The 13486-nt window shown below is 45.2% G+C and overlaps 1 protein-coding gene across 5 annotated transcripts in view; it reads right to left on the bottom strand.

The window, feature by feature from the left end:
* ahr1b (aryl hydrocarbon receptor 1b) overlaps window positions 1-13486 on the bottom strand; it is a 217215-nt gene that overhangs the window by 41809 nt on the left and 161920 nt on the right. For all 5 annotated transcript variants that reach the window (XM_038788103.1, XM_038788110.1, XM_038788107.1 and 2 more), the window contains 3 exons: window positions 12929-13059; window positions 5469-5671; window positions 1423-1532 (listed from right to left, as the gene is read on the bottom strand). In XM_038788103.1, coding sequence (XP_038644031.1) covers window positions 1423-1532; window positions 5469-5671; window positions 12929-13059 — 444 coding nt within the window. The remainder of the gene's footprint in view (window positions 1-1422; window positions 1533-5468; window positions 5672-12928; window positions 13060-13486) is intronic.

Raw genomic sequence — 13486 nt, 5'->3', positions numbered from 1 at the left:
GTTCTCCAACCTACGTTGGCATCTCCTACCTCTGACAGTGGGGCTGCCGATCTTTCATTGCCAGATGGCCTCTGATTAGACCCCCAGACGCAGGATCCTGTCTGCCATCCTTAATTGGACAGGGGTCAGGAGTCACGCCGCCAGCAGTTCCAGGTTCCCGGCTGCATTTCATCCCAGCGGCAGGCTCTGGACCTCTGAATGAAAACTTAACACTTCGCATCTGTGACCTGGGATGCAAGTGCAGCCCACGCTGACGGGAAGGAAGCCCCTTTTCCGATGGCTGTGAAAACTTTAATGCAGATTGAGTTTGGCATAGTCCCAACTTAGCTGTTAGTGTGAATGGGCCAACTGTATAAAACGGCATGCATTTGGCAAAGTCTGATTCACTGATACATAAAATGCATTGGGAGAGTTCCATTGAGGTTACATTGAAACTAAAACACAGAAACAGCTCATTCAGACAAACCTGTCCCATGCTGGGATTTATGCTCCACATGAGCTTCCTCCTATCCATGCTTCATCTTACCCTATCGCCATACCCTTCCATTCCATTCTACCTCATGTATTTATCCAGCTTTCCTTTAAATACATCTGTAATATTCACCTCAACCACTCCTGCGAGTTCACATTCTTGCACTCTTGAACAAAATTTCTCCTGAATTCCCTATTGGATTCATCAGTGACTCTCTTACATTTATGGGTTTTAAACTTCCATGTGAGTGGAAACATATTCTCTGTGTCAACTCTATAAAACCCTTCATAATTTAAAAACCTCTAGCACCCTTCATCTTTCACTTGTCTACTGGTGTTTTTTGAGGATGTAACTAGTAGAATAGATAAGGGTGAACTAGTGGATGTGGTGTATTTGGATATTCCGGAAACTTTTGATAAGTCCCACATAAGAGGTTAGTGTGCAAAATAAAACACATGGGATCAGGAGTAATATACTGACATTGATTGAGAATTGGTTAGCAGGCAGGAAACAGAGTAGAAATAAATGGGTCTTTTATAATAAATCAATCATTTTGAGTTTATTGAAAGAAGCCTGATTAAAGTCGTTTTTATTCTGGGTCTAACAGCAGCAAAGATAAATAATTGGCCATTTTGGTGATTGAATTAAACATTTGCACTAATGTTGTGACCTGCAAAGTAGTGAGGCTAGATCAATTGCACATTCCTCACATCCCAGTCGCAACACGGCTATGCGGAATAGACATGCTTTGAACATTTCTGTTTCCTAAACTTCCTCCCTTGGACTTCCAAGAATAATTTTTTTATTTATTTGAACCAATGAGGTACCAGCGTGAGACGTTTTCTCCAGGATCAGCTGCATGTAATGGGCTGAAAGGCCTACCTCCTGTAAGTAAAAAACACAATGCATAGATTGAAGGCTAAGACAGCAGCGCAGTCTGGGACACTTACTTCGCACGTGATTTTCTGCGCAGTGCAGCATGTCAGCAGCATGGATAAACTGGTATCCAGTTCCACGTGCCCGTAGCTCAGCCTCTGTGTATCCCAGGACAATTTTCCCCCTAATACAAAGAGGAAAGGGTTAACTATTGCAGGCAGAAACTCATAAAACAGGACCACATTGAAAAATAACCAGCTGCTTTTAGATCCCCCCTCCAATAGCACCCCCCACCACCTACCTCCCAATGTGCTGGGTCATGAACATTTCTCCCAATGACGGGGCATCTGATCAAAGTATTTAGGAGCAAACCCTTAGTGGGAGGTAAAATCCCTTCTTCAAAAAGTAATAGGCAATGACCTGTTTCTCCATCTACAGAAGGTCCTTCACTAAATCAGGGGGCACAGTGATTGCCAGTTGCGATAGATTAGCCTTGATGCCGGGGCGTGGGGGGGGGGGGGGGGGCGGGTGTGTGTTGTAATGACTTGGATGAGAATGTAGGAGGCATGGTTAGTAGGTTTGCAGATGACACCAAGATTGGTGGCATAGTAGACAGTGAAGAAGGTTATCTAGGATTGCAACGGGATCTTGATCAATTAGACCAGTGGGCCGATGAATGGCAGATGGAGTTTAATTTAGATAAATGTGAGTTTATGCATTTTGGTAGATCGAATCGGGGCAGAACCTACTCAGTTAAGGTAGGGTGTTGGGGAGAGTTATAGAACAAAGAGATCTAGATGTACAGGTTAATAGCTCCTTGAAAGTGGAGTCACAGGTGGACAGGGTGGTGAAGAAGGCATTCAGCATGCTTGGCTTCATTGCTCAGAATATTGAATACTGGAGTTGGGACATCTTGCTGAAGTTGTACAAGACATTAGTACGGTCACACTTGGAAATACTGTGTACAGTTCTGGTCACCCCATTATAGAAAGGATATTATTAAACTTGAAAGAGTGCATGAGTGGCATAGATAAGGTAGATAGTCAACAGCTTTTCTCAGGGGAGTCTAAAAGTAGAGGACATAGGTGTAAGGTGAGAGGGGAGAGAAACAAAAGGGTCCAGAGGGACAATTTTTTCACACAGAGGGTGGTGAGTGTCTGGAACGAGCTGCCAGAGACAGTAGTAGAGACGGGTACAATTTTGACTTTAAAAAAGCATTTAGACAGTTATTTGGGAAAGATGGTTATGGAGGGATATGGGCCAAATGCGGGCAATTGGGATTATCTTAGTGGTAAAAACTGGGTGGTATGGACAACTTGGGTCGAAAGGCTTGTTTTCATGCTGTAAACCTCTATGACTAACAAGGACTGGGTCTCACATCATGAAGGTAACCCTCAGCATTATTAAACTGGGTGCTTCAAACCCCTGCTTTAAGTTTACAAGCTGACATTCTGAACAAACTAGTGGGTTTCTCCAGATTTGGAGATCCATATAGGATTTCCCCAAGGAAAGCCTGATGAAAATATGTTCTTTCCCTCCTAGAGTCTATAACCATCATTTCACCAAATCACTCTGGCTTATTTCCACTGATAACTCCAATGTGGGTTATTGATTAGTGAAGCTGGCTGCACAGTACCTAGGCACCAGATAAAGATGGTGCAGAACTGTATGAAAACACTGCGGATTAATGAAGCAGCAATTTGCAAAGGAACAGAACACAAACTGCATGGAGAATAACCTGATTCAGAAATGATTTTTGTATAACATACTGTCAAAATGAATCAATCTTCTGTAACTTGCCGTTAATAACACCAATCATTAATCTTCCCACATGAAATGCTATTATAAGCAGTCGCTTGGCAGCACAGAAATTGAATATTGCTGAAAAAAAGAGACATGCTGTCAAAGCTTTTCATCTTGCACTCATCAGGATAGTCTAAAGAATGCCATATTCAAAAGGGAGCAACAATTCATACAGCATGGGAGCAGGGAGCTGATTGATTGGCAAATTGACTCTGGTCGCGGCGTCAGCACACGGAAGGCACCAGGGAATTACTGTCTTACTTAATTTGATTTTGTTTAATTCAAAAGCTGGTGCAATGTCTGGACATGTTCTTTTTTCCCCCAGAGGACAGTGCCCTGTGAATGAACAGATGTAGTTTCCAGCAAGCATAAATGAGTCACTTTGAGAGATTGATCGATAATCTTAAATTGGCTGTTAGTGTAATTTTTCGCACATTGTTCAGTAAGTGCTGTCCAACTGCAGAATCACATCTAATGTCAGACATTATGGGCGAAATTCTCCGCCCCCCACGACGGGTGGGAGAATAGCGGGAGGGCCTTCCCGACATTTTTCCCGCCCTCCCGCTATTCTCCCACCCCCCCGCCGAAGTCCCGACACGAATCGCTGCCGCCGTTTTTTTACGGCCGGCAGCGATTCACAGCTGTTAGATGGGCCGAAGTCCCAGCCCTTTCCGCCGTTTTCACGAACGGCAAACACACCTGGTCCTGCCGTTCGTAAAAACGTCGTGACAAACTCGCAAAAAATAACCATGGCACCGATTGGCACGGCAGTACCACGGCCGTGCCAAGGGTGCCATGGGCCCGCGATCGGTGGGCACCGATCGCGGGCAGCGGGCCCGATGCCCGCGCACTATTTGTCCTTCCGCCGCCCCGCAGTATCGATACGCGGGGCGGCTGAGGGGCAACCCGGCCCGCGCATGCGCGGGTTTCGCGCAAAAACGCGATGACGTCACCCGCGCATGCGCGGGTGGAGTCTTCCCACCTGCGCATGCGCGGCTGACATCATATGACGCGTCAGCCGGCGCTAACTCCGGCAAGCGGGCTTAACGATTTTCGTTAAGCCCGACTTGTCGGAGCCTCCGACGTCGGGCTGCTAGCCCCGACGGGGGACCAGAATTGGTCCCCCGTCGGGAAGGGGCGCGCTGCCGTAAAACCCGCCCGGGTTTTACGGCAGTTTTACGATTTCTCCCGTTTGGGAGAATTTCGCCCTATGTTCTAGTTTTGCAAGTCTGGGCAGGTTGAGTAGAATCCTGACAGTATAGAAGGAGGCCATTTGGACCACTGGGTCTACACCGACCCTCCGAAAGAGCATCCTAGCTAGGCCCACGTCCCCCACCCAACCATTTGGACACGAAGGGGCAATTCACCGTGGCTAATCCACCTAACTGGCACATCTTTAGACTGCGGGAGGAAACCGGTGCACCTGGAGGAAACCCACGCAGGCATGGCAAGAAAGTGCAAGCTGCACACAGACAGTCGCCCAAGGCCGGAATTGAACTTGGGTCCCTGGTGCTGTGAGGCAGCAGTGCTAACCACCGTGCCACCGTGCCGCCCCGAAGTACGTTCAGTATTCTGCCTATTGTAAACAGCCAAAGGGCTTTTTGTCAAAAAGCTTTGACAGTATGTCTCTTTTTAAGCAATACTCAAACACTATTATTCAAAATGATACATCTGCACAACTGGGCTTCTAAGTAAAGCTGGACTACCATTAACACGTGAAAGTGAGCGATTTGAGGCTGGAATTGAATCTTGGACTTCATATTAGAAATTGCCATTTTTCAATCACAAAGTTAACTACTCCATACCAGCAAATTTAATTTCATGACTCAAGCTCACCCTGATCTCAATAAACCACCTGGCCAGGAGTCCAGCTCACTGGTCTATCTCCACGGCGATGGACTGGGACTGTGCATTTATGATTTGACACTCCGGAGGCAGAATGCAATGAAGTCGATTCAGTGCACGAGGACTGACTAACGTCCATCTTTACGGGTTCTGAGACTATATGCAAATTCAGACCCACCCCAACCCACTCTGAGATGGTTTAGCAAACCAAACAGTTGTACCACCACTGTATCAGGGGTATCTACGGTGGACAAATATGCCAGCCTTAGCAGCAGCACCCGAGTCCTGCAAATGTATTAAAAATAATAGTTGCGTCTTAGGTGTCACAGAATTATTAACAAGTGGCATCAGGAAAATTCTGAAACATTTTATCAGCGGCATGCTAGCTGTGAACTATTTTTGACCACGCAACTAAGGCTCCCAAAGTCTAAAGGCTGCCAGGGGTTCTTCAATCTTTGTGCCAGTTCCTTACTTGGCATCGCATGCGAGCGGTGTGAAGTCGAGCGTGTGCTTGGTCCTGAAGATCATGTTCTTGGTCCGAATCTCCAGGATGGACGGAGACTGGATAGGGGTTGCCACAGCAAACAGAGCCAGCTGAGGGGGGATGGGAGTGCCATCCTCCGCTTTCTTATTCTGTCCGTGTAAGAACTTCAACCGCCCCTGAAAGTTGAGAGCCTGGTAGAAAATAAGAGGACCCGTCAGAAAAAAAAATCTTGAGATCATAATGAAAAGGAGGAAAACAGTGACAATTAAACACAGACTTCGAATCTGAAAACTCTTAAGAAATATGGCAGAGTTGGGGAGACGGAGTTCTGCTTATGGACTGTTTGCTTTTTAATCCTACTGCTTTCAACATGCACTTTCTCCAGAATAGAGTCCAGTGGAAGGAATATAAAACAGAAACATGCAAGCAAAAGGCCTCACATACTTCTGCTCGGTTCAGTTCAATTGGTGCTGACCACCCTTATATGGAGAACAACATAAGAAATAGGAGGCATCAGCCATTTGGCCCATCAAGCCTTCCCATAATTCAATAAGATCATGTCTGATCTCACTGTGGCCTCAACTCCACTTTCTTGTCTGTTTGTGATTCACGTACAGTAAACCCCAGATCCCTCCTACCAAAGTATTCTGCAGTGTCTCCATTTCTTTAAAAAAAAAATTTAGAGTACCCAATTTATTTTTTCCAATTAAGGGGCAATTTAGTGTGGCCAATCCACCTACCCTGCACATCTTTGGGTTGTGGGTGCGAAACCCATGCAAACAAGGGGAGAATGTGCCAGTGACCCAAAGCCGGACAGTGACCCAAAGCCGGGATCGAACCTGGGACCTCGGCGCCGTGATGCAGCTGTGCTAACCACTGCGCCATTGCGCTGACCCTTCTCTCTCCATTTCAATAATATTCTGCTTTTCTATTCTTCTTGCTCAAGTGGTCAATCTCTCATTTTCTTATGTTATACCCCATTTGCCAAATATTTGCCTCTGGAGCAGAGCAGAGCTACTGATTGGCTGTTCCGGGGAAATTTGCATACGTCAACATGGTTTTGTGAAGGTAGGTCGTGCCTCACAAACCTCATTGAGTTCTTCGAGAAGGTGACCAAACAGGTGGATGAGGGTAAAGCAGTTGATGTGGTGTATATGGATTTCAGTAAAGCGTTTAATAAGGTTCCCCACGGTAGGCTATTGCAGAAAATACAGAGGCATGGGATTCAGGGTGATTTAGCAGTTTGGATCAGAAATTGGCTAGCTGATAGAAGACAAAGAGTGGTGGTTGATGGGAAATGCTCTGACTGGTGTCCAGTTACTAGTGGTGTGCCACAAGGATCTGTTTTGGGGCCGTTGCTGTTTGTCATTTTTATAAATGACCTGGAGGAGGGCGTAGAAGGATGGGTGAGTAAATTTGCAGATGACACTAAAGTCGGTGGAGTTGTGGACAGTGCAGAAGGATGTTACAAGTTACAGAGGGACATAGATAAGCTGCAGAGCTGGGCTGACAGGTGGCAAATGGAGTTTAATGCCGAAAAGTGTGAGGTGATTCATTTTAGAACATAGAACATAGAACAGTACAGCACAGAACAGGCCCTTCGGCCCTCAATGTTGTGCCGAGCCATGATCACCCTACTCAAACCCACATATCCACCCTATACCCGTAACCCAACAACCCCCCCCTTAACCTTACATTTATTAGGACACTACGGGCAATTTAGCATGGCCAATCCACCTAACCCGCACATCTTTGGACTGTGGGAGGAAACCGGAGCACCCGGAGGAAACCCACGCACACAGGGGGAGGACGTGAAGACTCCACACAGACAGTGACCCATCCGGGAATCGAACCTGGGACCCTGGAGCTGTGAAGCATTTATGCTAACCACCATGCTACCCTGCTGCCCCCTGCTTTGGAAGGAATAACAGGAAGGCAGAGTACTGGGCCAATGGTAAGATTCTTGGTAGTGTGGACGAGCAGATAGATCTCGGTGTCCATGTCCATAGATCCCTGAAAGTTGCCACCCAGGTTGAGAGGGTTGTTAAGAAGGCGTATGGTGTGTTAGCTTTTATTGGTAGAGGAATTGAGTTTCGGAGCCATGAGGTCATGTTGCAGTTGTACAAAACTCTGGTGCAGCCGCATTTGGAGTATTGTGTGCAGTTCTGGTCGCCACATTATAGGAAGGATGTGGAAGCATTGGAAAGGGTAGAGAGGAGATTTACAAGAATGTTACCTGGTATGGAGGGAAGATCATATGAGGAAAGGCTGAAGGACTTGAGGCTGTTTTCGTTAGAGAGAAGAAGGTTAAGAGGGGACTTAATTGAGGCACACAAGATGATCAGAGGATTAGATAGGGTGGACATCGAGAGCCTTTTTCCTCGGATGGTGATGTCCAGCACGAGAGGACATAGCTTTAAATTGAGGGGAGATAGATATAGGACAGATGTCAGAGGTAGGTTCTTTACTCAGAGAGTAGTAGGGGCGTGGTATGCCCTGCCTGCAACAGTAGTGGACTCGCCAACTCTAAACGCATTCAAATGGTCATTGGATAGGCATATGGGCGATAAGGGAATAGTGTAGAGGGACTTTAGAAGGGTTTCACAGGACGGTGCAACATCGTGGGCCGAAGGGCCTGTACTGCGCTGTAATGTTCTATGTTCTATGTACTCACTTAACTTATCTAAAACTCTTTGAGGACTTTGTGTCCCCCACAGTGTTTCTATCCACATTTGTCTCCTCAGTAAATTTTGACTACAATACAGTTGGTCTCTTCAACCAAGTTCGTAAGACCATAAGACATAGGAGCAGAAGTAGGCCATTCAGCACATCAAGCCTTCTCCACATTCAGTGAGATCACAACTGATCTAATGTGATAATCCTCAACTCCTTTTTTGTGCCTTATCACCAACAGTCATTAATATAGACTGTAAATAGCTGAGGCCCCAGCACTGATCCCTGTGGCACTTGACCAGTTAAAATTGCCAACTTGAAATGACCCATTTATCTCTCTCACACTAAAGCAAAATACTGTGGATGCTGGAACTCTGAAATAAAAACAGAACATTCTGGAAATACTCAGGTCAGGGAGCTGCATCTGCGGAGAGAGAAACAATCAACATTTCAGGTCTGTATCCCTTCATCAGAACTGAGAAAAGTTGGAAACTCAATCGGTTTTGAGGAAATGAAAGGAAGAGGGTGGGAAGATTGCAGTATGACAGTTTTGTTACGGCGCAGCAGGCCATTTGGCCCATCGTGTCTGCACCGGCTCTCCAAATGAGCACAGTGACTTAGTGCCATTCCCCTGCCTTTTCCCCGTACCTCTACACATTTTTTCTATTCAAATAACCATTTAACATCCTCTTGAATGTCTCAGTTGAACCTGCTGCCACCACACTTCCAGGCACTCACTGTGTGAAAAAGTTCTTTCTCACATCACTTTTTACTTGCTTTGCAAAGAACTTTAAATCTGCGCCATCTCATTCTTGATCCTTTCACGAGCGGGAACAGTTTCTCCCTGTCTACTCTGTCCAGCCCCCCTCCTGATTTTGAACATTTCTATCAAATCTCCTCTCAGCCTTCCTCTCTCCAAGGAGAACAATCCCCAACCTCTCCAATCTATCCTCAGAACTGAAGTTTCACATCCCTGGAACCAATCGTGTAAACCTCTTCTGCGCCCTCTCCAATGTGTTCACATCCTAAGGTAAGGTCAGTGATAGGGTGGCTCTTGTAAGCACCTCCCATTCCAGTTTTGGCTTCTCTCCTTCCTCCATTCCAACCAAAAGATTTTTTACAAGCTAAAATAATTTAAATCTTTTTTGTCATTTTGATAGTTAGATTTACTATGAGCATATGCTGTTTCAAATTGTTTTCTCTATATTTGTGTACAAATAAGTTAATTTCGTAATATTGGGCCCTGCAGTGTTTGGGTCTGAAATTGAGATTTCTGAGTGTCTAATGATTGATCAAATTATAAAGGTTGGGCAGCAAGTTGCCGCACGGCGCTGAGGACCCAGATTCTATCCTGGCCCCAGGTCACTGTCCTTGTGGAGTTTGCACATTCTCCCCGTTGCGTGGGCCTCACCCTCACAACCCAAAGATGTGCAGGTTAGGCGGATGAGCCACACTAAATTGCCCCTGAATTGGAAAAAAATAATTGGCTACTTTAAATTTATTTAAAATAAATGTTGTTGTTTGAATTGTCCATCCATGAGAGACGATTATGCATGCAGCAAACGATTATATCAGGTGGGGTATCTTCATTTGGTGCTGCTTTGCTGATGGGTGTGAAGGCCAAACCTTCAGAGGCAGGTTCTTCCACTAGAAGCAGCACCCAAAGCTACCAAGTGACGTTGTGGGTTGACACCTGTTGCCAAACCACTGTAGCCACCGTGATGGTGTACTCCTGCCCACAGACAGGGTCATCATCTCCCTCTGACATCAGCTGCTGGGCCTTCATGTCATGCTCGCAAGCATCCTCGATTGGAGTTTAGGGCATCCGACTTGCCAACCGGCTCCATCTACCTCACCATAAAGGAAGTCTTTGAGTATGTGACCATCTTCCATCCTGCTGCCGTGTCCAATCCATCGAGACTGCCTGTTTGATTCGTGCAAACACACTTGAGAGCTCGGCTTTTGAAAGGATTGCCGCATTCGGGATTATGTCCTGCCAGGTTATGGTCAGAGTATATTCTGTCAGGACACACTCAAACTACAAAAACTGTTTTTCATTGGGTGCTCACTTTCGTGGTTATGTAATTCTGTGAACACTCTCTACCTTGTGACGTCTGGATGATCTCACAAACTTCACACACCTAATAACGTGTAATAACAAATCCAATATATTAAGGTGGATTAGCGTGAATATGACTCGAGCAATTGTGTGTGATTATTGAACCTCAAGTTAATATGAGAATGTGAATGTGGTTGTTAAAAATCTGTATATTTCAATTTAAGGTTGAGCTCCAGAAAGTGGGAGATTTAAGGAATGCTTCTATGTCAATGTTTAGCTTTATTTAAATTAAAGACACATGGCATGGATTTATTTTGACTGTAATTAGCATTAAAACTGTTGAAAGGCAAAACAAATAGTTTTCTGAAAAAGGTAAAAGCAGCTTTGAAGAGTTACAAAGGTACATCTTGAACTTTTGAAAAGCACCATTTTTTATTGACTTAACAGTTGCATCTGTAACTACTGTTAATCTTATGGAATGCTGCTCCCCCCTCCCCCCAAACCAAGGAAGGGATTTTCTGACTCTTCCTGCCAGTAGAATCTTCTATTCCTGCTTAAGGCCACCTCTCTCCGCCGATGACGGGTTCTGCAGGGATGGGCGAGCCACCCAAAATGCCATTGACATCGGCGGGTCTGGAGGATCCCTCTGGTGGCCAATGGTGATCCTTCTCCAATATCGGAAAACACTCCTCAGTGGGACGGCCGGAAAATCCCGTTCCAAGTGTTTTTCACGTGAAGAACTAATTAGCCTCTTACTCCTGAGAGAGATACTGTATTATCTTTTACTTATCAGTTCAAGGCAATACCACGCTGCTTACCAAGTTCTTATGGAGCCGAGTCTTCTGATGAGGGGAGCTCGAAGGAATGAAATGTGGGTGAGGGTTTCAGCAGCTGATGAGCTGGGACAGAGCAGAGTTGGGCGAAGTTACAAAGGTGGAAGTCAATGGTTTTAAAGACATGGGGGGGGGGCTATGTGGTCGGAAGCTCAACTCAGGGTGACATACAAATCCAAGGGTGAAAACAGTCTGGTTCTGCCTCCAACAACTGCCAGGAAATGAAAAGCTTTAAAATCAAATCTCTTTTTCAAAATATTATACAAAGTGAAATAAAAAATGGGACTAGCTGAAATGTCATTTAAAAAAATTACTTAAATCTAAAAAAAGTAGTTTAAAAAAATGTACGAATTAACCCAATTAGGGGAGGCGGTGGCGTAGTGGTATTGTCACTGGACTAGTAAACCAGAGACCCAAGGTAATGCTCTGGGGATCAGGGTTCAAATCCCACCATAGCACATGGTCCAATTTGAATTCAATAAAAATCTGGAATTAAAAGTCTAGTGATGACCACAAAACCAATGGCAACTGTCGTAAAAACCCATCTGGTTCACTAATGTCCCAGGGAAGGAAATCTGTCACCCTTACCTGGTCTGGCCTACATGTGACTCCAGATCCACAGTAATGTGGCTGACTCTTAAGTGCCCTCAGGGATGGGCAATAAATGCTGACCCGGCCAGCGACGCCAACATCCCATGAACAAATTTATAAAAACGCAACGGAGACAGTTAACAACTCTTCACACATATAAAATTCTCTTTTCAGAGCCAGTTATGTTGTTCAACAATGATGTGGAGATGGCGGCGTTGGACTGGGGTGAGCACAGTAAGAAGTCTTACAACACCAGGTTAAAGTCCAACACGAGCTTTCGGAGCGCAGCTCCTTCCTCAGGTGAGGAAGGGGCAGTGCTCCGAAAGCTAGTGTATGAAACAAACCTGTTGGACTTTAACCTGGTGTTGTAAGACTTCTTACGTTGTTCAACAATACCACTCAGATCAGCATTATAAGCCCAGTTACAGCTGAGTGAACAAGGTGGTGGCAACGGTGAGTGATAGATCCCAATTTCAGGATGTCCTTAACCTGCCCATTGCGCTAAATCCTGAAGTCACGGCCAGTTTCAGGAACAATGGTGGTGAGAGCTGACTGTTCGCTGTCAAAGAAAACCCTGTAAAATCTGGGTGGTTCTCTTTTACATATTTTGACAGCTGGAGGTAACACATCTGGATTGCTACAGGCATTCTCAAAACTGATGTACATAGATACTTACCAATTGTGTTGCTAACACCGAAATAGCCGTTTACAGAAAAAAAAACTTGTCACTTCAACTCGGGATGCATGCCAAATCCCGTGGACATCCAATATCACAACAATCTAGCTTAAAGCCCATATTTCACAACAAACTTGGTGGTCGGGAGGGGATGGGGGATGGAGGGGGGGGGGGGGTTCTGTGTCTCAGTCACATTCTATAAGCTCCAGAGACAATGATCTCACTGGCTCATCTGCTCTGTGTTACCCCAGGAATAAACACTGCGCTATATGACCTGAATAGCATCGCTGAGAGTTCAAAATCCTTTAGGCAGGGGAGATGTCATTGCAAATTCATCAGCAGAGGGTCAACGAAGATTAATTGCAGTACCACAGCAACCGCAGAACCCATAAAGCAACTCTCAGATGGAACATAAGAAATGAAGATTGAGAAGCAGGAGGAGGCAAACACAAACACGAGAAAACCAAATTTCAAATAATCACAACTATTTATACTACATGAGAAAGGGGTGTTGATTAGTTGGCAAGTTGATTGGCTGAGTCAAAAATCTCTTTTCCAGCAATGAGATCACAAATGGTAAACCTTTCACTTTCAGTGATTGAAAACAGTAACATACCAAGAAACCGGATGAATTATCCAACAAACAACGAAACCGACAAACAAAATTCCTCTCGAGAAAGGACGTATTCTCTGGTGGTAACTGTTCAGGGCTGTAGGGGATTACAGCTGTCGAGGTAACTTTATCACCTGAAAATAGTGTTGGAGAAAGAAGCATAATTTAAACATTGGGTAAACTGCTGTAAAAGTGATGTGGAGATGCCGGCGTTGGACTGGGGTGAGCACAATAAGAAGTCTTACAACACCAGATTAAAGTCCAACAGTTTTGTTTCGAATCACTGGCTTTCGGAGTGAGTCTTTGCAGGTAACCAGGACCTTGGATTCATGTCACATTACATTCACCCCCCACCATCTGGCCTGGGCTTGAGAAATCCTACCAACTGTCCTGGCCTGAGACAATTTACATCTCTTTAACCTGGGGTTATCCCTCTCTCCAGTTACTCCGTTTGGACCTGTAAAGACTTAATTACCTGCAAAGACTCACATTCAAAGTATCAACTTGCATCTTTGACTTTATTTATATAAATGTTTCTGGAACCTACCTCTTTATTCACCT

The sequence above is a fragment of the Scyliorhinus canicula genome, chromosome 2, assembly GCF_902713615.1.
Source record: "Scyliorhinus canicula chromosome 2, sScyCan1.1, whole genome shotgun sequence".
Lineage (NCBI taxonomy): Eukaryota > Metazoa > Chordata > Chondrichthyes > Carcharhiniformes > Scyliorhinidae > Scyliorhinus > Scyliorhinus canicula.
The sequence above is the reverse complement of the archived record's forward strand: the minus strand, read 5'-3'. Positions and strand labels throughout refer to the sequence as shown.